Source organism: Arachis ipaensis, chromosome B3, assembly GCF_059453495.1.
Source record: "Arachis ipaensis isolate K30076 ecotype BB chromosome B3, ASM5945349v1, whole genome shotgun sequence".
NCBI lineage: Eukaryota > Viridiplantae > Streptophyta > Magnoliopsida > Fabales > Fabaceae > Arachis > Arachis ipaensis.
The window spans coordinates 125,702,632-125,723,275 of NC_142438.1; the positions used below are offsets into that span (position 1 = coordinate 125,702,632).

Sequence of the window (20,644 nt, forward strand, 5' to 3'; positions counted from 1 at the left end):
TAAAATTTAAGTTATAGCTTGTTGACATACTGATAATAATTTGTTTATATCATCTTCCTTGTTTGTTATTTAAAGAAGAATGGCTTCTTAGTAGAATTCATATTTCTTGCTTTGGATTCTAGACTTTTTTCTACATGCAAGACCTTGAAGGGGTTATATATCTCAAGGAACCTGGTCTCTTTAACGATGAAACTTGTTTACTGAGGTGATTTTTCTTATTGTGGTTGTGAAATGTGTTTAAATTTTATATGTCTCTTCAACATATGCTTATACTTACAATTTAATGAAGTTGGTTTTGCACATTTATCGTATCTCATAATGTAATGGCGAGGATGATATGCATGATGATGATAAATTGATGATGATGGTGGCTAGGATGAACAAGATCATAATTTACTCTGTAATCCTCTCATATGACTGCATAATAGGGTACGAGTTTATTAGAAAACTAAACCCATAATTGGTAACTACTACCTATTTGAAAATCGTCCTTGGGGTCTTGTTACCAACACTCATGAGTACATGTTGCCTTGTGATTAAGTAAAACAAATGTTCATATTGGGTCCTTCCTTCCAGTACATAGTTCAATTTACTGTAGCGTGTATATGTCATTGATTCTCAAGCATCGTGAGACCATTAGAGCCCCTGTTTCTAAATATTAGGGCCAATTGGTTTTAGTTCCCCCTTAAAGATATCTAGAAATGAGAAAAGGTACCAGGTTACCAGGGGGGTGTATGTGTGTTGGGGAGAGAAAGTAAAGGAGCCGCCGGGGGGGGGGGGTGAATAGGTGATGTTGAAAACAGTGGAAATTGTCATAAAATATATGTACGTAGATTAACAAATGGTGTTGGTATTGATACCGTAATAATCAAATTCTAAAGCATAGAACATTGGGATCCACATTTAAACTGAGTATCCCCTCGGAAGGGAACTTTGGGAGATCACTGGCAATGGATTTAGCAACGTCAAAGTATGATTGGTTCTTTCTTTCTTCTGGAGTTTTTCCCAACAATTTAGTAGGGAACTTGCCATTGCTTTTCTTGGTTTTTTCCTCAAATTCCTCTGTCTTCATTCTCCAGCTGCCATTTCTCAAGTTGAAGCTATACAAAGGAAGGAACCTTTGGCCATATACAGCTAAAAATTCAATGGCACTTAGAATGTATTCAAAATCCTCTTCATTCATGTAATAAGGGAAACTAACACGGGTCCATCCAGGTTTCACTCCAACATAGCCCTATTCAAAATAACACACAATTTTGGTTAAGAAACAAAATATACTCCGACATTATGAGCAGCTATATGATTTGTAAAAGAGTTCCTATACACTGAACTATCAAACAACAGAGTTGCAGGAAAATGAAAAGTCACCATAAGTAATTATTGTAATAGGTAGTTATTATTGTTGATTTAGCACTTTGCAATTTTATCAGTTGACAGTTTATTGTGCCTAGAATTAATTCCTTGGAAGAATGTTGAGAGGCTTTTGGTTTTTTACCTTTTGAACAGCTGATCTAATAGAAAGTGATTGAGATTTGCTGATATGGAGCAACTCATGGCCGTAAGGACCAGCACAAGCGCAACCACCACGAGCTTGGATGCCGAAAAGATCATTGAGCAATGCTGCAACGAAAGGGCCATGAAGTGGCAAGCCTCTTTTGCATCCTGTTTCTGCCCACAAGTTAAGTTCATCATGTTCTTGGGAATAAGAATTGGTGTTAGTGTAGATGAGAAATGACAATATAGCTTGTCTCTTGGTACTTGTGTTCCCTAGAACCTCAATGTTGGGATTGGGGATAAGCCTCTTAAGTGCCTTGTTAATGTACAACTGTTCTCTTTTCTCAATCTCTTCATAGCCAATGTATTCTTTCACCCAAAATGCCAAGGCTGCTCTAACTGTCTGGATTATTGGAGGGGTACCTCCACTCTCTCTTTCTTCTATGTTCTCCAAGTATAATGTATCCTGCATTGTTACCCAAATTTTGATGTTGAATTCATTGATGGATGAAATTTGCTTGTATGAGATATTAACTTGTGTGAATACATTTTGATCCCTGCTAAAAAGGGCACGCTAAATATGAAACAAATCGAGTGTGGCACTTTACCTTTTCATTGAAGGCATTGACATAGGTAACAGTTCCACCTCCACAAGTGGAGGGAGGTGAAGATCCTATACGGTAAAGGACCTTGTTCATGAGGAGCACACCAGGGGAGTCAGGACCACCAAGAAACTTATGCGGACTCAGGAACACAGCATCATACCCATCACTATGCCCTGATCTCATGTCAATCTCCACGTATGGACCACTAAACAAACAAAACAAGTAAAAAACATTACAAAGTTTTCTAATACACAAGTTTATCTGACAACAATAATAAAATAGCACATTCCACTGATTATTTCTATGTACCTTGCTGCAAAATCAAAGCATGCAAAGCAGTTGTACCGATGAAGAAGACGAGCAATGGCTCGCGTGTCGGAGTGTATCCCGGTGACATTGCTACAAGCTGAAAAAGATCCCAACAATGGTCTGTTGGTATTTTTATAGGCCTCAAGCTGTAGCTTCAGGGCATCCATGTCCAACAAGCCTTCATCATCAAGACCAATCTCAACCACTTCAGCCAAGCTTTGCCGCCATGAAAGGAGGTTTGAATGATGCTCATGGGGCCCAACAAACACCACCCATCTTTCTTCTTTGCCAAGGCTCTTTACCACCCTTTCCCTCAAAATCGAGGGCACTGCGATTCCCATTACTTCTTGGAGCCTCTTGATGGCTGCGGTTGTGCCGGAACCACAGAATATGATTGTATCTTCTTCTCCACCGCCAAGGCAACTTTTAATGTATGTGGTTGCTTCATGCAGCATTTTTGTCGTCCTGCTTCCCACGTAACTGTCACAAGTGTGAGTGTTACCTGCAACACATACACAAAAACTAACATGACTCAAAAAGATGCTCTATAACACTTGATAGAAAAGAATAAGAAAATTAATATGATATACATAGTGTAACATATATACCATAGAAAGGAAGAAGATGATCGGTGATGAAGTTTTCATTGAAATGTAAGCTGCGGCCTGAAGCAGTGTGATCAGCATACACAAGTTTTCTTCTTCCAAACGGAGAATCGAACTCAGCATCGTTACCTATCATCTGGGACCGAAGCCAACAGAGTTTTTCTTCAACAGAGTCATTGCAGGGGAGGCCAATCCGTACCAGCTTTTCAAATGACTCAGAGTGGTTGCAAAAATCCTGAGATGTTTCTGACAAGACACTTGTTTTTGACAAAACGACAACCTTGCTGTTATCTTCAACGACCTTGCTTCTCTTGCTTTGAACTATGCATGGCTCCGCTAGTAATATGGGTTCTATCTCCATGAGGAACAAGTGAATAATGTGGTGTATGATTTTGTTTACGTAACGCAACATATACAAGAAGGTGATGAGGGAAGAAGATAGAAGAAGGGGATTAAGGCAAGGCACATTAAGTTTTGGTTATTTATATTTTGATAAAGGATTAGTTGTGTTTTCGGTGGGAAGTTACATATTATGGGCAGCATGCATATATAAACCTGGTGGTGCAATTTTACTATGGCTTTATATGAATCAAATTCTGGTAGCTCTCTTTCGAGACAAGTGGTGGTGCCAAACATTGTTTTTGAACTTTAATTTGCTTCCCTTTTTTTTTCCTTGGTGTTGACTGCTATACGTTACTTGACCTTTTTGTTACTTAAGTTTGGGGAGTTTCATTTTGAGCACTAGTTGCTAAAAAATATAATATAAAAATATCAAACCACTAAATCACTCTGTATTGAAATACAAAATATAAAACATATTAAAATATAAAAAATACATATATTTATACATAGTTGTATGATAATTAATTTGATAACTAATATTTATATATACATAATATTTAAAAAAAATATATTAGATATATATTAAAATTAATCACTAATATAAAATATATATTAAAAATAAATTAAATAATATATATATTTATATATAAATATATAATAACTAATTTTAATGACTAATTTTAATATATAATAGTATTATTTTTAACATATATTTGACGGTAAAATAGTATATAATTTGTGGACAGCTCCCGTGTGAGTTTTTAGCTCTTTTTTCTATAAATCTTTTTTAATTTTAGAAATTGATAAATTAATCTCTTAAATTTCAATTTTTATCCATAATTCTTTCATATTTAAAAGATTGTCTCTATTTATATTATCAGTATTTTGTTTAATTACGTTGTCTATATTGTGAGATGCATATGAAATGTTTTTCAATCAAACATTATGCTATTAATTCTTAATTAGTAATAATGTAAAACAAGAAATTGACTGTTGCACTCAATACAAACAGAAGAATTAACCAGTATATTAGAGTCTAGATGAACACTTATTTACCTAAACAGTAATTTAGAGATTCCAGAATTGCTTTATAAAAAATAACATCCTATAATTTTTAAGCTTTTCTTGTGCATAATTTGTTCAAGTTATCTTATATTAAAAAGAAAAAAGTGTATAGAAACTGGGCGCTTTTACCCACAAGTTATCTGATTCACACACTATTGACAACTGGGCCCACAGAAACCACGGGTGACGTCGATGGAAGAAAATGGAACATGATTTACAAGAGATTATACCTATATTAACATTTTAACATTTTCATTTTCATTTTGGTTTCATCTTGTGCATGCCGTGTTCTGACTTCTGACCAATAATTCACTGTTATGCTTCCACGAAGGCAGGTAGAGCAACCTTTTTTTTTTTTTTTTATCAAATTGGATTGGGTAACTTCTAACTTTAAACATTACAATATTACAATATTTATGCACATTATACATACACTCACACACACAATATTAAAATTACGTTTAAAAAGAGATTGAAATTGAGTTATGGTACAATATTCTATTTAATTTAAAATAAATATAAAAACTGAAATAAGTATATAAGTTGTTGTAGCATCTCCAATTAATGTGCTATCTCAAGCTATAATTGAAGCCATTATAAATTCCACCAAATATTAGATTTCGAAAAAGTATAGGTAAATAATTTTTAATTAGTTAATTTTAAATAATTATAATTAATAATTATTAATTGTATATTTTTTAAAGAATAAAATTTAAATAATCATTAACTAATGATAATTAATTAGTATGGAGTATATTTTAAAAATACTTGTTGACTTATTGTTAGTTAGATTTCTGTTGGTTATCTAGTGAGATTATTATATTTTAAATTTTTGCATATCAAAAAATTTACAAATGTAAAAAAGATATGTTAAAAATTGTTAGATTATTGAAAAATGTATAAAAAGATCCTTATATTCATTTTTTTTATCAAAATTAATGGCAATAAAATCCGTCAACTACGACAAAAATAGAACAAAATGAGAAAACTAAAACACAGTACGATGATTTTGGCAAGTTTTGACGATTTTTTTCGGTGACAACAAAAGCAGAACAGCTCGTTGATGGCAAAGGTTATAGCAATGGAGACAACATAAAGAGGAGCCCCTCACGACCTTTTTTTCTCTCTTTTTTTGAAATCTCCCTCTCTGGTTCTCTCTCTCCTTCTTTTCATCTATGTCTTTCCCTCTCTTGTTCGACCGCAATGCGACGACCTTCTTTGTTGGCGACGCCCTCCTCTTTTTCTCCTCGGTTCTCTGCTCTTTTTCTTTTCCGCAATTTGTTCCTTTCTTCTTAGTCACAAACACGACGATGGCAACAGTAGCCGTGGCTCCCTGTGCTATCGCCTCTTCCTTCTCATTTCTCCTTTCCGTTTTAATTTGTTTGTTTTAATTTATTCTCTATTTAGACATATAGGGTAGATTAGAAATTATCAAAGTTGAATAAGGGTATTTTCAAAAAAAAAATATTATTAAAATTTCAGTCTCTATCTCTATAAATTTCAGTCTTTTGTGTCTCCACTTTTTAGATGTACTAAAAAAACTAAAATTTTAATCTCTCAGTTTTAGTTTCCCAACCATAGTCCTAATACCTCAAAACAAATGTAGCTTAAGAATTCTTATCCATTATTTTCTCCCAAAATCAACTCTAAACCAAATAAGTCTAATTTAAAATTTTATTCTATTAAGATTTTACTTAAAATTTAAAATATCTAAAATATTCTTATAAATTAATTATTTCTTTTTAACATCTCTCAATTACTTTCTGTTAATGTCTTCCACTCTTCAATATACACCTATCTTTTTGTTCAGCACCTCTAATTCCTTTACTTCATTTCAACTCAGTATAATATATACCTATTTTTTGATAATGTTGGGGATGTGAGTTTTAATTGTTAGTTAAATTGTTAATTTGTAAATAAAAAAACAGCTTACCTTTGAATTTATATATACTTTGTGAATTTGAATATTAATTTTATATGTGTGTTTTTCCAAATTTTAGTTGAAGTTGAATATATTTATTCAATTATTTGTACCGTAGCAAATTAAAGAATAAATAATTAATCTATTATCTAGTATGGTCTAGTATTAATAGAGTTTTTTTTTTCACAACTATTGTTCAAATATGTGAACCTATTCTTTTTAACTTGTTTCAAATGAATAAAAATAAAAAAAACCTAAAATAAGAACAAAATCTATTTTCTATTTTGCTTACTCGTTGATTTTTATGGTGCAATTTATATATATAATTAATTGCAGAGTTTGATATCACAATATAAATTCTAATATTTATGCCCAAATGATAATTCGAAGATCATGACTCTTCAAATTGGTAATGATATTAAAATATTTTTCTAGAGATATTTTCTAATTTTTGTTTTTATAAAAAGAGGTGAATAAATTTTAATTAAAAAATATAATTTTTTTAATTGTTTTATATAATTTAATGAATAAATATATGTATTATTTAAATAATATTATATTAATAAAGAATAAAATTATTCATTATAAAATTTTAATTTATTTGATAAATATTTTAAATATTAAAATTCAATTTAATTATATAATTTTACTTATTCATTCTAAACACTAAAATTCAATTCAATTCTTACAAAAATTTAATTCATAATAGAATTCAATTCAATACAAAAACCATTAAAATTTTCAAACATAACGTGTATCAAATCCTTGTGTAACCTATTTTCTTAAGAGGTGCTGGCAGGTGAACCTTATGATATTCGTTTTTGGGCCTAGGCCCGTTTCTATACCAAAATCGGCCCAAGGTGGAGGGATGCGTTTTTGTTGGAGAAAGGGAAGCAATCACAGTCACTGAGTCGCACCAATTTTTTTCTTCTCTATTATATTAAGGGGAGTTCTATGGTGTGGATGAAAAAAAAAATCCACACCTATGGATATTATGTGGCAAGCCTCTTAGATGAACACGTTGTGTTTGGCCATAGTCAGGGGTTCAGTTGATGGGATACTCGGTCAGGGGTTTTGCAGTTGTACTACAAAATTGTAGAAAAGTTAATCAGTCTAATTAGGTCCTATTTTTTGGTAACTTGGGGCTCTTGGACATATTTTTTTTTTCTGTGTATGTGGCTATGAGTGAGTTTTTGGGCTTGGGTCACATTTTTTTATGCAAGTGTGCAGAACAAGTGGATAAAATTTAGTCACTAGTAACAATAAAAAGAAAATGGGCTACAAATTTTGTTGGACTTTTAAAAACCATTAAGAATAGCCGAACCGAACCGGGCTGTTGGACCGGATCTAAACCGGAGGTTCACAGAAGACGACGTCGTTTTGTTAGTTGAAAGGGGGAAAAGGAATTGCACGCGTTATCCCCCCTTCTCCAACTCTTTGCTGCACCAGATAGCTACTTCCCCTAGCCTCCTCCGCAGATAGCAAACCCTAGCCTCCACCGTCACTTGTCGCCGTCTGTGGGAGTGGTACACTGCAGCCGCCCGTTCGTCGCACCCAAGGAATTCCGCTGTGGTGATCTCGTTCCTATCCCTGTCTCCTCCGCGTCTGCTGCTCGCCTGTCCGATTTCGCGGTGCTAAGCTGCTCGCGCCTCCGTCGCCAGTGAGTGGTCTAGCTCTACATGGTGGTTGCTGGCCGCCCTCCGTGTCTGTGGTTGTCGATTCTGCCTCCCAGTGTCAGCCGAGTGTCGTCGCAGTTACTGGGTTCTCGTGGTTCGGGTTTGTCGTCGCCGGCGGGAGAAGGAACTCGTGGGGACTCCTGATTTCTTGCCTTTCGAGGGGTGGTCGCGGAGTCGCAGTTGCCCATTGGTGAGTATCTGCACCATGCCTTCCCTGTTCCGTATTTTTCAGATTTCCCTTGTCGTCCTATATTTGTATGTTGCTGAAATTGTATTCAATAAATTTGGCATGTTGCTGATGTAAATGTTGCGGTTCATCAGGACTTTACTAGGGTTTGGTAAATTTGTTGCTGTAACTTGAATTTGTTGCTGAATTTGTTGCTTCCCAATTAGAGAATCAGAACTTCAGGCAGTGTTTGGTTGATTGGCGTTTCACACTGATTGTACTTGATTATGAATTCTAAATGCAGAACCTTTAAATTACTAACTGATATCTTTATTCGAATGAATAAAAATATAAACAGTAAAAATGTTAAATATCTGTATTTATTTTTTTTACCGCCTTTCATAAATATTATAATAAATTGCGTACTCATAATGCTTTCATTTACATTATTAATATCAGATACATAATGTTTAAAAGGTATTTTTTATTTTTATAGTTTACTGAAACTATGCAAATTTATGCTATATAAATAATTACTAATAAAACAATAACAAAAGATAACATTCAAAAATTAATAAAAATATTTTTTCTGTCTTAAATATTATTTTACTGTCACATTAGTAACATACCTCACATATTTTTTTATCTATTTATTTATTTTTTTAGGTTAAATATCAAAACAATGCACTACATCCTTTTTTTTTTCTCCATTTAACAATATACAATCTAACAAAAGAACAGTTACATAACCTTAACCATATCACTTGGAAATTAAAAAACCGGTTAACCCAGACAAGTCTAACAAAATTTGTAGCCCACTTCCTTTTTATTGTTACCAGTGACTAAATTTTATCCACTTATTCTGCACTTGCATAAAAAAATGTGACCCAAACCCAAAAACCCACTCATGGCCACATACAAAAAAAAAAAAAATTGCCCAAGAGCCCCAACTTACCAAAAACAATTAGGATCTAATTATACTGATTAACTTTTCTACAATTTTGCAGTACAACTGCAAAACCCCTGACCGAGTGTCCCATCAACTGAATCCCCTGACTATGGCCAAGCACAACGTGTTCATCTAAGAGGCTTGCCACATAATATCTATAGGTGTGGATTTTTTTTTCTATCCACACCATAGAACTCCCCTTATATTAATCTATCACTAACATAAAATTTTTACAATTTTTTATGACTATCATAAAGACATAAACTGCTAATTAAAATATTTCTTTATTTCTATAACTATTTATTATTCTTATTAGGTTAACATGTGAAACGAATACTATAGTCTATGACAAAATTGAATATATATGTAACGAATATATGTTGATATTGTGAAGCTAATTAAATTCTAAAATGGAGTGCACTGGGATTTACGTTTTCCATTAGCATGGTTTGAGAAGGGAACTTTGGGAGGCGAGTAGCGATATACTTAGCCATGTCAAGGTAAGATTTTCTCCTCAACATTCTAACTTGCTTATTATTAACCCCATTATCATACTCAACGCTTGTTTCCTCCATAGTTCTTCTATAGTTGCAATAATTATTATTATTGTTGTTTTCCTTTATTAGAGCCCCAAGTTCCTGAGTCTTCACTACTCTCCATCTTCCATTTCTCAAGTTGAAGCTGTAAAGAGGAAGGAACCGTTGGCCATACATGGCTACAAACTCTATGGCTGCTAGAATGAACTCAAAATCCTCTTCGTCCATGTAATAGGGAAAACTCACTCTGGTCCATCCAGGTTTTATTCCAACATAACCCTATATATCAATGTATAACAAACAACGGTTTTAATAAATAAAATCCTTAATATGTGGCACAATAATAATGATATCCATCAGTATAAATAAATGAAGTATGGAAATTTCTTGTGCTGCATATAGAATATATAATGATTTAAGAAATAAAGAATGTTATGTATGAATACATGAAATAAAAGTCAACTACTAAATTATTCGCAATATATTTATATATAAATATATATTTTATTTAACTCATTTTTTTTGGTATATTTTATATTTTAATATATATATTTTATACAAATAATTAATTTATATCAATAGATATTTTTTTGTGGATACTTAATATAAAAATATATTTATATGTTTAATTTATTAATTATATTAGATATATATTAAAATTAATTATTAATATAAAATATATATTAAGATACAAAATACACTTTTAATATATATATATATATATATATATATATATATATATATAATAACTAATTTTAATAGTTAATTTTAACGTGCAAATAGTATTTTGGTTTAATTAATATGTTAGTTCTTATAATTTTGTAGATTTTTAATTAGGTTCTTATAATTTTTTTAATTGAGTTTTTGCATTAAGTTTTTTTTTTAATTAGGTTCTTACATTTTTTTTTTTATTTGGATCCTGCACCAAATTTTTTTAATTAGATTCATATACAATTAAACTAATTACTATTAAGAAGGATTTAATTAAAAAAAAATTTGGTGTAGAACCCAATTAAAAGAAAAAAAATATAGAGATCTAATTAAAAATTTCGCAAAATTATAGGAATCAATGGAATAATTAAATGTTATGTTAATTTATTTACCTGTTGAATGGCTGACCTAACATCAAGAGATTGAGTTTTGTTGATATTGAGCAAATGGTGGCCATAAGGTCCAGCACAAGCGCACCCACCACGAGCTTGAATGCCAAATAGGTCATTGAGCAATGTTGCAACAAAAGGTCCATGAAGTAATTTACCCCTTTTGTAGTTCCCAATCTCTTCCCACAAATTAAGTTCCTCTTCATTACTATTTTCTTGGTTTTGATCGTTGCCCCAACATGTTGATGAGGAATTGGAGGTAGAATAAATCACAAAGGACAAAATAGCTTGTCTTTTGGTGCTTTTGTTTCCCAAAACCTTAATGTTAGGGTTTGAGATGAGCCTCTTAAGTGCCCTGTTAATGTATATTTGTTCCCTTATTTCAATCTCTTTGTAGCCAATATATTCTTTCACCCAAAATGCTAAGGCTGCTCTTACTGTTTGGATTATTGGAGGGGTGCCCCCATTTTCCCTTTCTTCTATGTTCTCCAAGTATAACGTATCCTGCATCAATAATAATATCTATTTTTTTACATTTCAATTTTCGTATTTATGTGTAGTATCTATTTTATATACAAAAGTTTCCCAATTTTAGTTATTGGATTAAACTAAGTTGAGTGTCTATACTATTTAAATATCATATTCCATTTAATATTTGTCTAGCTCTGTAGTATTCAAATATCTTGATAATGAAATTTCAAAGTTGACCATGAGAAAATGATGTTAAGTGTAAAATGGTGGAAACGAGTTGGTGTTTACAGCATATTAGTAACAATTATAACCAATTTCAGGAGAATCTATACGTCATAGGTACTTTAAGTAATAGATTAGAAATTCAATTTGTACACAAACACTGTACACTAGTTGACATGCAAGCATCAATTTCGTTGACCCTCAATTGTCAATCATATGCTAGGAAGCATATTGGAATAACTTCATGAAAAGGAAAAGTTCCATTATTTCTCTTATCAATTTATCAGGCATGATATATATTGAGTTATATAGAGCCCATTCAACGTGTTTGGATTTTAAATATATTATTATTTGGTTGGTAAATCAAATCTGGAATTTAGAATGTTTTGAAAAAAAAAAAGGTTTGAAAATAAAATAAGATTTAACATTTAAAAAAATCTCACAGCTAGCTATAGCTAGTTATGTGTTTAATTACTCCATACATCTTATTAAAGTTAATATAATTTTATCTCTGACGATGATAAAATCGAAGATAATGACTTGATAATATTATCATTGATTGTGAGGGCGTCTCCCCTTCTCTACCGCAGCTTGGTCTCCATACTAGCATTAATTGAAAAACCATAAATACACACACAGCGTGACACTTTACGTGTTATTCATTTCTAATTTAGGCCAATCATATCAAGTTCGTCGTCGGTGGATCAGGTTGCCATTATGAATAATAAATAAAATTTAGTTAAAGACACATCATAAATTTATAATTAATAAAAAATTTTAAATATTTTTATTTAATAAATATATTAAAAATTTAAATTTTTTATATTTTTAATAAAAAAATTTTATTTTATAATCTTAATGTATATGTTTAGAACATAAATATATTTTAAAACTTAAGAGCAAGAGAGTCATGATTTTACTTTTAATTATACATACCTTCTCGTCGAAGCCGTTGACATAATTCACAGTGCCACCTCCACAAATGGAGGGTGGGGAAGAATTCAACCTGTACAGTGCCTTGTTCATGAGGAGAATTCCCGGCGTGTCAGGACCACCAACAAACTTGTGCGGACTCAAGAACACTGCATCATACCAATCATCCCTACTCTTCTCTCTCCTCATGCAAATCTCCACATATGGCCCACTATATACATTCATTTACGAATAATTAGATAATTTCACATATTTAATTAAAATATGTTGTTTAATATAATATATCTACATATCTTAACTATCGTATTTATATGAAGAGACTGCGTACCTTGCTGCAAAATCAAAGCATGCAAAGGCGTTGTATTGATGAAGAAGGCGAGCAATGGCTGGCGTGTCGGAGTTTATCCCGGTGACATTGCTACAAGCAGAGAAAGATCCCAACAAGGGTCTGTTGGTATTTTTGTAGGCCTCAAGTTGTAGCTTAAGGGCATCCATGTCTAGCAAGCCTTCATCATCGAGGCCAATCTCAACTACTTCGGCCAAGCTTTGCCGCCATGAAAGCAGGTTGGAATGGTGCTCGTAGGGTCCCACAAACACAACCCATCTTTCTTCTTTGCTGAGGCTCTTTACCACCCTTTCCCTCAGAATTGAGGGCACCGCGATGCCCATTACTTCTTGGAGCCTCTTGATGGCTGCGGTTGTCCCCGAACCACAGAATATGATTGCATTTTCTTCTCCACCTCCTAAGCATTCCTTAATGTACTCGCTTGCTTCATGCAAAATTCTTGTGCTTCTACTTCCCACATAACTGTCACACGTGTGAGTATTGCCTATACACACAAATTAAATACCCCCATTGTTATTAAATATTCATAAACATACCTTTTATTAACTTAATTATTAATTAGTAGTTACTCACGTAAAAATTATTTTCGTAACAGACCAGACCCTAATAAAAATAGTTAATTAGATAATAATTTAATTAAATATATTAATTTAACTATTTAATAATTTTTTATTTTGTGATCTTAGTCAAATAATTTTAAGATTGATAATTAAAAATTTTAGTTGAAAAACGAAAAAAAAGACATAAGAAAAAAAATTAATTAAATTTAATAAAAAAATAATTTATTCACCTAAAATTTTCTTCTTAGTTATTTTGTTCACATAAAAACAACTTGACCCGATCATTTTACTTATATGATTTATGACAAAATTTAGATTTAAAATGAAATAACTTAAATAGACTTAGGGTTTAATAATTTCAAGCAAGAAAATTGTTATTTTATTTAATGTTTTTTTTTTCTGAGAAATTGTTGATTGATGAAATACAGGTTCTTTAATTTAAGTGATCGATAGATGTGCATATATATAGAAAGGAATTGTGCGAACATACATACCATAAAAAGGAAGAACATGTTTGATGATGAAATCTTCATTGTATTGAAGGCTGCGACCTGAAGCAGTGTGATCAGCATATACAAGTTCTCTTCTTCCAAATGGAGAATAGAACTCAGCAGCGTTACCTATCATCTGAGATCTAAGCCAACGAAGCTTTTCCTCAACAGATTCATTATTATTACATGGTAGTTCCATCTTTACAAGCATCTTAAAGGTTTCAAAATGGTTGCACAAATCAATGTTACTCGTTTCTGATTTGGATGAAACTACCCAATCATCATTATCAATAATGCTTGGTTCAATAAATATGGGTTTCTCTACTAATAACGCCTTCTCAACCTCCATGTTGACAATAAAATAATGATTCAAGAATTGAAAACAACACACTCACAAGAAGATGGGAGCAACGAGACGGCTTTTATAGAGTTGCAAAGCTTAGCTTATATATGGATATTATATATGTTTTTAGTTGACATTTAATACATTATTTTATATTTATATTATATTATGCATAGCATAAGCCGCGTGGCGAAACTCTTGTAGATTTTGATTTTCAATTCCAACCTAAGGTTTAATTTCTCTTTCCTTAGGCGGTTAGTTGCTTGTTAAATGCACTCTTCTTCTTCTTCTTCTTCTTTATTATTATTATTATTATTATTATTATTATTATTAAGGTAAAGTACTAAATTGGTCTCCTAGATTTGGGCGTAATTCTGTTTTGGTCCTTAAGGTTTAAAGTGTTCTATTTGAATCCAAAAAAGTTTCATTTAGCATCAATTTAATCCCACACTGAAGTCAAAATTAAATAATTAACAAAATGTCCTACATAACAATAGTACAAGAACAAAATCGATAATCTGAAGAACAAGTACAAGTTTCAGAGGCATAAAATTAACCATTGATACATCAATACATTTATTTATTATTTTTTTATAATATAAATAAAATATTTTCTATAAAACTAAAGAAAATGATAAATAAATGTATTGATGCATCAATGGTTGATTTTGTGCCTCTGGAGCTTGTACTTGTTCTCCAGATTATCGATTTTATTCTTGAACTGTTGGTATGTAGGACATTTTGTTAATTATTTAATTTTGACCTCACTGTGAGACTAAATTGATGCTAAATGAAACTTTTTTGGATTCAAATAGAATATTTTAAACCTTAAAAACCAAAATAGAATTACGCCCAAACTTAAAGTACCAATTTAGTACTTTACCCTTATTATTATTATTATTATTATTATTATTATTATTATTATTATTATTAAGAGAGACAAGGCAGTAGATAAAGATAAGATCTATTATTTGGCTGTACATTTAGTTAAAAGGTATAATTTTACATGAGAAGATAATTTGGATAAGAAAAAGGGTTGGGTGATTTGCTGAAAAATAAATTTGTCGGATTCCCCAAACACTTCCTTTATTAAGCTGAATTCGGATATCTCTATTACAAAGGAGGGTCAAATGATTTGTGAAGGTCTATTGGGTGTGTTTATTTGAAGTGAAAATGAGACGAAAGAAAAAAAAATAAAAAAAATAGTTATTTTTTTTGGGTTGGTTGAATAGAAAAATTAAAAAAAAAGTGAATAATATAAAAAAGTAGGTAGAACTCTTGAAATTTTTTTTCCTCCATATATTCGATGAAAAATGAAAGGAAAATATATTTAGTATTAATATTCTAATATTATCTTCTATTTTTAATTATTTTAAAATATGTAAAGATAAAAATATCTTTTTATAATATTATATATTTTTTTTTCATCTCAACATATTTTAAAAAAATAAAATTCTACTCAATTTTTTTTTCTTCCTTTTTTATTTTTTTTCTCTATTTCTTTCCTTCTATCTAAACAAAATCTAAGAGACCATGAAAGTAAGTTTTTAGTGTCATAGTACAAATTTAGGTAACTGTACGGTAACTAGAGCATAATTATGAAGTATTTTGTTAGATATGGACTTGACTATAAATCTTGAATACATAAATATTTGTATAGAAGTAAACTCTAAAATAATAGTAAATCTCTATTACCTTTAAAAAATTGTCAAATTACACTCTATAAAAACGTTAATTTTGGTTATTAAAGAATATTGCAATAGATTACGTAATTGGAATATTTATCATGAATTTTAAGAAGCGAATGCTTGTGCATATAGATTAGTATGGCAAGAATATAAACTTTAATTGGAGTGTTATTTTTTTCTCATGTATTTTTTTAAATTTTTATGCAGACTTAGTTAAGATTACATTTTTTAGGACAGTTTCTGTCTTTTTTTTTTTTTGAATTTTATGTCCCATTCTCTATAAAAAAAAATTATTATTTGGATTATTAAAACAAACAAAATATAATATAATAAACTAGCTATTTTGAAATATGAGACTCTTTAATTACTTATCATAAAATTACATAGAAACAAAAATGAGAAGGATATATATATTATAAATTAAAGTGTAGGGTAGTGGAGTAGAACGAGTTAATCTGTTTGCCACTCCTACTAAATACTAAAGAGTGAGTAACTTTGTAGTGGTGATGAGTTTTTGCCATCTTATATTTACTCTATTACTTTATTTTTTAAATACATAAGCTGAGTGAAGTGATCTATCTAAGTATATATTAGACAATATTTGATGTGTATATAGGATTAACTCGACTTAATACTAACGACTAACTCAATTTAATATTAAGCCTTAAGAAAAAAAAAAGAAAATTGACAAAATCTTAAGAAAAATGTTGAGTACCGTCGGATTTATCGTTTAAAAGAGGAATAAAATTCTATAACAAGAAAAACGTTAAGTACCGTTGAATTTACTGTCGATTTAACGTCGCATATTAGCGTTGGCTTTACCGACGAATTCACAGACGGTTTTGACATGAAATTCGTTAGATCAAATCGTTACTGGCGGATTTTGATTTTCGACGGTAAATTCGCCGGTAATACTTGGAGGAAAAATGGGAGAAATAAGCACGAAATGTTGAGTGAAATTTACTGTCACAACAATCTGCCGGTAAAACCATTTCAGTGAAATGCTACATTTCGGTCATCTGCAACGAGTTACCGTCGGATCCGCCAGTAAATCCGATGGTAATGAGCCTTAAAATTCAAAGTGCGAACCCCTCTACCCCTTTAATTCGAAACTACTCTCTCTCTAACATCTCTTCTCCCTTTCTCTCTCTAGTCGTGTCTGAACCTCGCCGACACCGTCAGCCCCATCGCCGCCGCCACCGACGCCACCTCCCTCCTCTCCTTGCACCTCCCATTCGCCGCAATGTCTCCATTGCAGCCGCCATTGTGAACCCTAGTCTCCGTTGTAGCCACCGCTCTTCTCACTGCCGACAAGCGCAGTTCTTCGCGTCGCCAGCTTCATCATCCGCTGCCAGGTCCAGCTTCGTCGTCGTCTACCAGGTCCAAGTTAGTTAATTTTTTCTTGCTTAATTTTTGTTTTATTTTTAACCTATTTTTCATAAAAAAAAATGTGATTTGGTTAACTTATTTAATTTTGGAGTGTTGGAAATGCAATATGCTTTGACAAATGACCGTTTGTAAGTCACACATACTTTTTGGTCAATATATGAAAATTTTTAATTTCATATGGTCTTCGTTAATCATTTAGATAAATTAAACAAAATTATCAAAGCATGACAAAAAAAAAAAATACAAGATTATCAAATAGGATAACTCTAAGTGTATGTCACATGAAATTGTGTTAGAAGTTCATAAATTAAAATTGGAATACTACTAAATCTCGGTTGCTCATGTGCGTGTAGGCAAAAGTTTCTCCCATTTTTAATGGTTTTTGAATAATAAAGCATATATACATAAGGTTGCAAGGTTTAGAATAGAAAATATTGTGATGAAAATATTTGTATATGTTAATGCATATATGATTTGTTTACTTTGAGTGGTGGACCTTTGATCAAAGGAAATGGGTATAGAAAATGAATAAATTAGTGAGGTTCCTTAGTTGATTCTAAGTAAATCGTTTAGTACCTTAATAGCCCAAGCTAAGCTTGTAGTTCCCACTCTCCAAAATTAATAAAAGTAAGTAGAGAAGGTAATGGAAAAAAGGATGAAAGCAGTGAGCTCAATATTCATCACATTTTGCAAGGGTATATGTATAAGGCTAAGTGAGCTAATAAGTGAATTCTTGATTAGTCTAAAATCTCACCTAACATACATACCTTGTAAAGCAAGAATTTCTTTACTTATTCACCAAAATTTCCCACTTTTGATGTTACATGCTCATGCATTAGTTTTTAATTTTGTTCCATGTGCATTGCTTTATTCTGCATTTGGGGGATTCTTTTACATCCCCTTTATTCAAATACTGAAAAATAAATTTTTTTTATGCACATGGTAATTTAATTACTTGATTTCACATGAGCATGTTTCCCAATTATTTTGTTTTGAAACATTTTTATTCTTTTTAACTTTCTACCCTTTGTTTTTATCATCCATGTTCCCAATAGGTTTTTCACACTTAAACAATACACACTTTTCATCTTAAGCTAACCAAGAATTCAACTTGGGATTTTCATTTTGTTTTTCTGCTTAAGGCTAGTATTGCGATTTATAGAATAAGAGGGGATTTAAAGGCTCAAGGGGGCTAACAAGGGTGATGTAAAAGGTAGGCTAATTTGGGATAAGTGAGCTAGAATTAAACAATGGCCTCAATCACTTTCTTGGTATGTATCTATATTCTATAATCGGACATATAGATTAAAACAAAGTAAAGAACACCAGAATAAAAAGAAGGGCGAAACACACAGAAATAAAATATTATGGTTTAAATGTAACCATACAATTAAGCTCAAAACTCAAGCTGTGTGTTCTCTAGCTCAAAAATCATATATTAGTTATATATGTCAAGCAAGTAAAAATTAAGAGTTCCCATTATTCTCAATGTAAATCTTAAGGTGGCTTTAAAGTTTTAGTGTTTCTCCTTGATGAAATGTTGTTAACTAACTAACATGTAATGCTATATATACAAGGTGTGGGTTGTTTTTATTCTGTTAAAGTCTCTAGTCTACTTCCTTTTTATATTTTCAATTTAAACTAAGTTATCTTATGCTAAAAGGGTAAACTATACTAATTAATCCACATATTCTATAACTAATAAGTTAGAATTGCAACTAAACTAACTATCTAAAATATGAACTAAAGTGCAACATGCATAAATATAGTAAAAATACATGAAAATAGCAATGTATAAGTACTGAGAAGATAAAAAATAAAAAAGAAAAATATAGAAAAGTAGCAAAATAAAGTAAAAGAGTCTGTAGTGGTTCACCAAAAAAATACGCCAGAGATGGCGACCTCCCCACACTTAAAATGAAGCATCGTCCCTGATGCTCACTCAAGCAGGGTGTGAAGGGGTGTCATCACTGGAAGGATGGGTAACCGGAGTCTCTGTGGTGGTGGTCTGAGGATCTGCCTGCTGTAGAGGAGGTGCTGACTGAATAGGGATCTCTGGGTCTGCAGCCTGAATCTGAGGTGGGGCCTGCTGCTGTGGCGCAGCCTGCTCCGGGCCTGCCTACGCAGTCTCTCTCTGTGGATGGGTCTCCTCCTCGTGCTCATCCGCCTCCTCCTCAGATGGCTCTGATGGTGTGTCAGGCTCGGAGGGGATGTCACCGTCAGATCGTATCAACAACTTTAGGTGCTCATAGCATCGCTTGCTGCGACGCTCAGATCTCTCATATCGGCGCCGGTTGCGGCGCTCTATCTGGTCTAGCTGCTGAAACAGGCGGTGTACTAGGTGATAAACCGACTCTGAGGCAGGAGGAGGTGCAGTGGTGGTAGCAGGGGTAGCTGGGGTAGCTGTAGAGGAAGAGGGGCCAGCAGACGGTGTGGCTGTCTCACCAGGAGCTGTGAGGAATGGAGGTCTGTGGCCCAAAACCAGAAAGTTCCTGCTGTGAGGGATGATCTTCTTGCATTCTGCAGCAGGTGGCTTCTCATCAGCATCCTCCCAAGGCACGTCAGCTCGACGGCCTAGCTGTGTAATCAGATATGGAAAGGGGAGAGTGCCTCGGATGTGGACCCTGGCCATGTAGTACCGGATGAAGCGTGGCAAGTACAGGTCCTTACCCTCCATCACACACCATAGGAGGGTGATCATAGCGGCAGGTAGCTCCGTCTCATGGGTACTCAGCATAACAAAGTTGCTCAGGATCTAATTCCATAGCCGAGCCTCATCATTTAAGTAAATCCGCTTGATTCCCTTAGGCATGGTGGTGTTTTGACCCATGACCCATGGAACAGTCGGGTCAAGGGCTATCCTTGCCTTGACGGCATCTCAGTCAAACTTCATGAAGCACATGTCCTCCTCAGCCTTTTGATAACCATCTGGCTGATCAGATTTAGGCAAAAGCTTCAGAATATCCTCAATGGCCTCTTCAGTGACCAGTATCTGCTTCCCTCTTAGGTTCACTGCATCTAGGGAAGTTTTGAAGTAATTGCAGTAAAACTCTCTTACCCAAGAAGCATTGACCTCAGTCAGGTTTCTCTCCAGGAAGAACCAGCCTCTTTGTTTGATCTGATCAGAGGTGTATTGCTGGAGTTCTTCCGGGATTTTCAGAGTTCGCTCCAGGTACAGGTTCCTGGAGGTTGCAAACACCGGATACTTTAGCTCGCGGTATCTGTTTGCAAACTTGATGGGATCAGTAGCAGGGAGTAGCTGGTCAGCCTTCTCCTGCGGGGTAAAGTGTTTCTCCCGCCAGGAGTCATCATGCATGATGTCCAGGATGGACATAGAGGATTCCCCTCTTTTACGTTTGCCAGTTGTTGCCTTTCCTTTTCCTTTTCTTTGGGTGTCAGACATCCTGAAAAACAGAAATCAATGATATAATAA

The 20,644-nt window shown here is 32.9% G+C and overlaps 2 protein-coding genes across 2 annotated transcripts; both read right to left on the reverse strand.

Annotated features, from left to right (window-relative positions):
- Positions 1-793: 793 nt before the first annotated feature.
- LOC107634633 (uncharacterized) lies at positions 794-3,461 on the reverse strand. The gene is made up of 5 exons (XM_016338052.3): positions 3,017-3,461; positions 2,409-2,910; positions 2,103-2,304; positions 1,496-1,960; positions 794-1,234 (listed from the first exon to the last, which is right to left on the reverse strand). The coding sequence occupies exons 1-5, from the start codon at positions 3,423-3,425 to the stop codon at positions 869-871; spliced, it is 1,944 nt and encodes a 647-aa protein (XP_016193538.2). The 5' UTR covers positions 3,426-3,461; the 3' UTR covers positions 794-868.
- Positions 3,462-9,019: 5,558 nt separating this feature from the next.
- LOC107634632 (uncharacterized) lies at positions 9,020-14,148 on the reverse strand. Its single transcript, XM_016338051.3, has 5 exons — positions 13,795-14,148; positions 12,723-13,224; positions 12,398-12,605; positions 10,772-11,272; positions 9,020-9,947 (listed from the first exon to the last, which is right to left on the reverse strand). The coding sequence occupies exons 1-5, from the start codon at positions 14,138-14,140 to the stop codon at positions 9,531-9,533; spliced, it is 1,974 nt and encodes a 657-aa protein (XP_016193537.1). The 5' UTR covers positions 14,141-14,148; the 3' UTR covers positions 9,020-9,530.
- Positions 14,149-20,644: the final 6,496 nt, after the last annotated feature.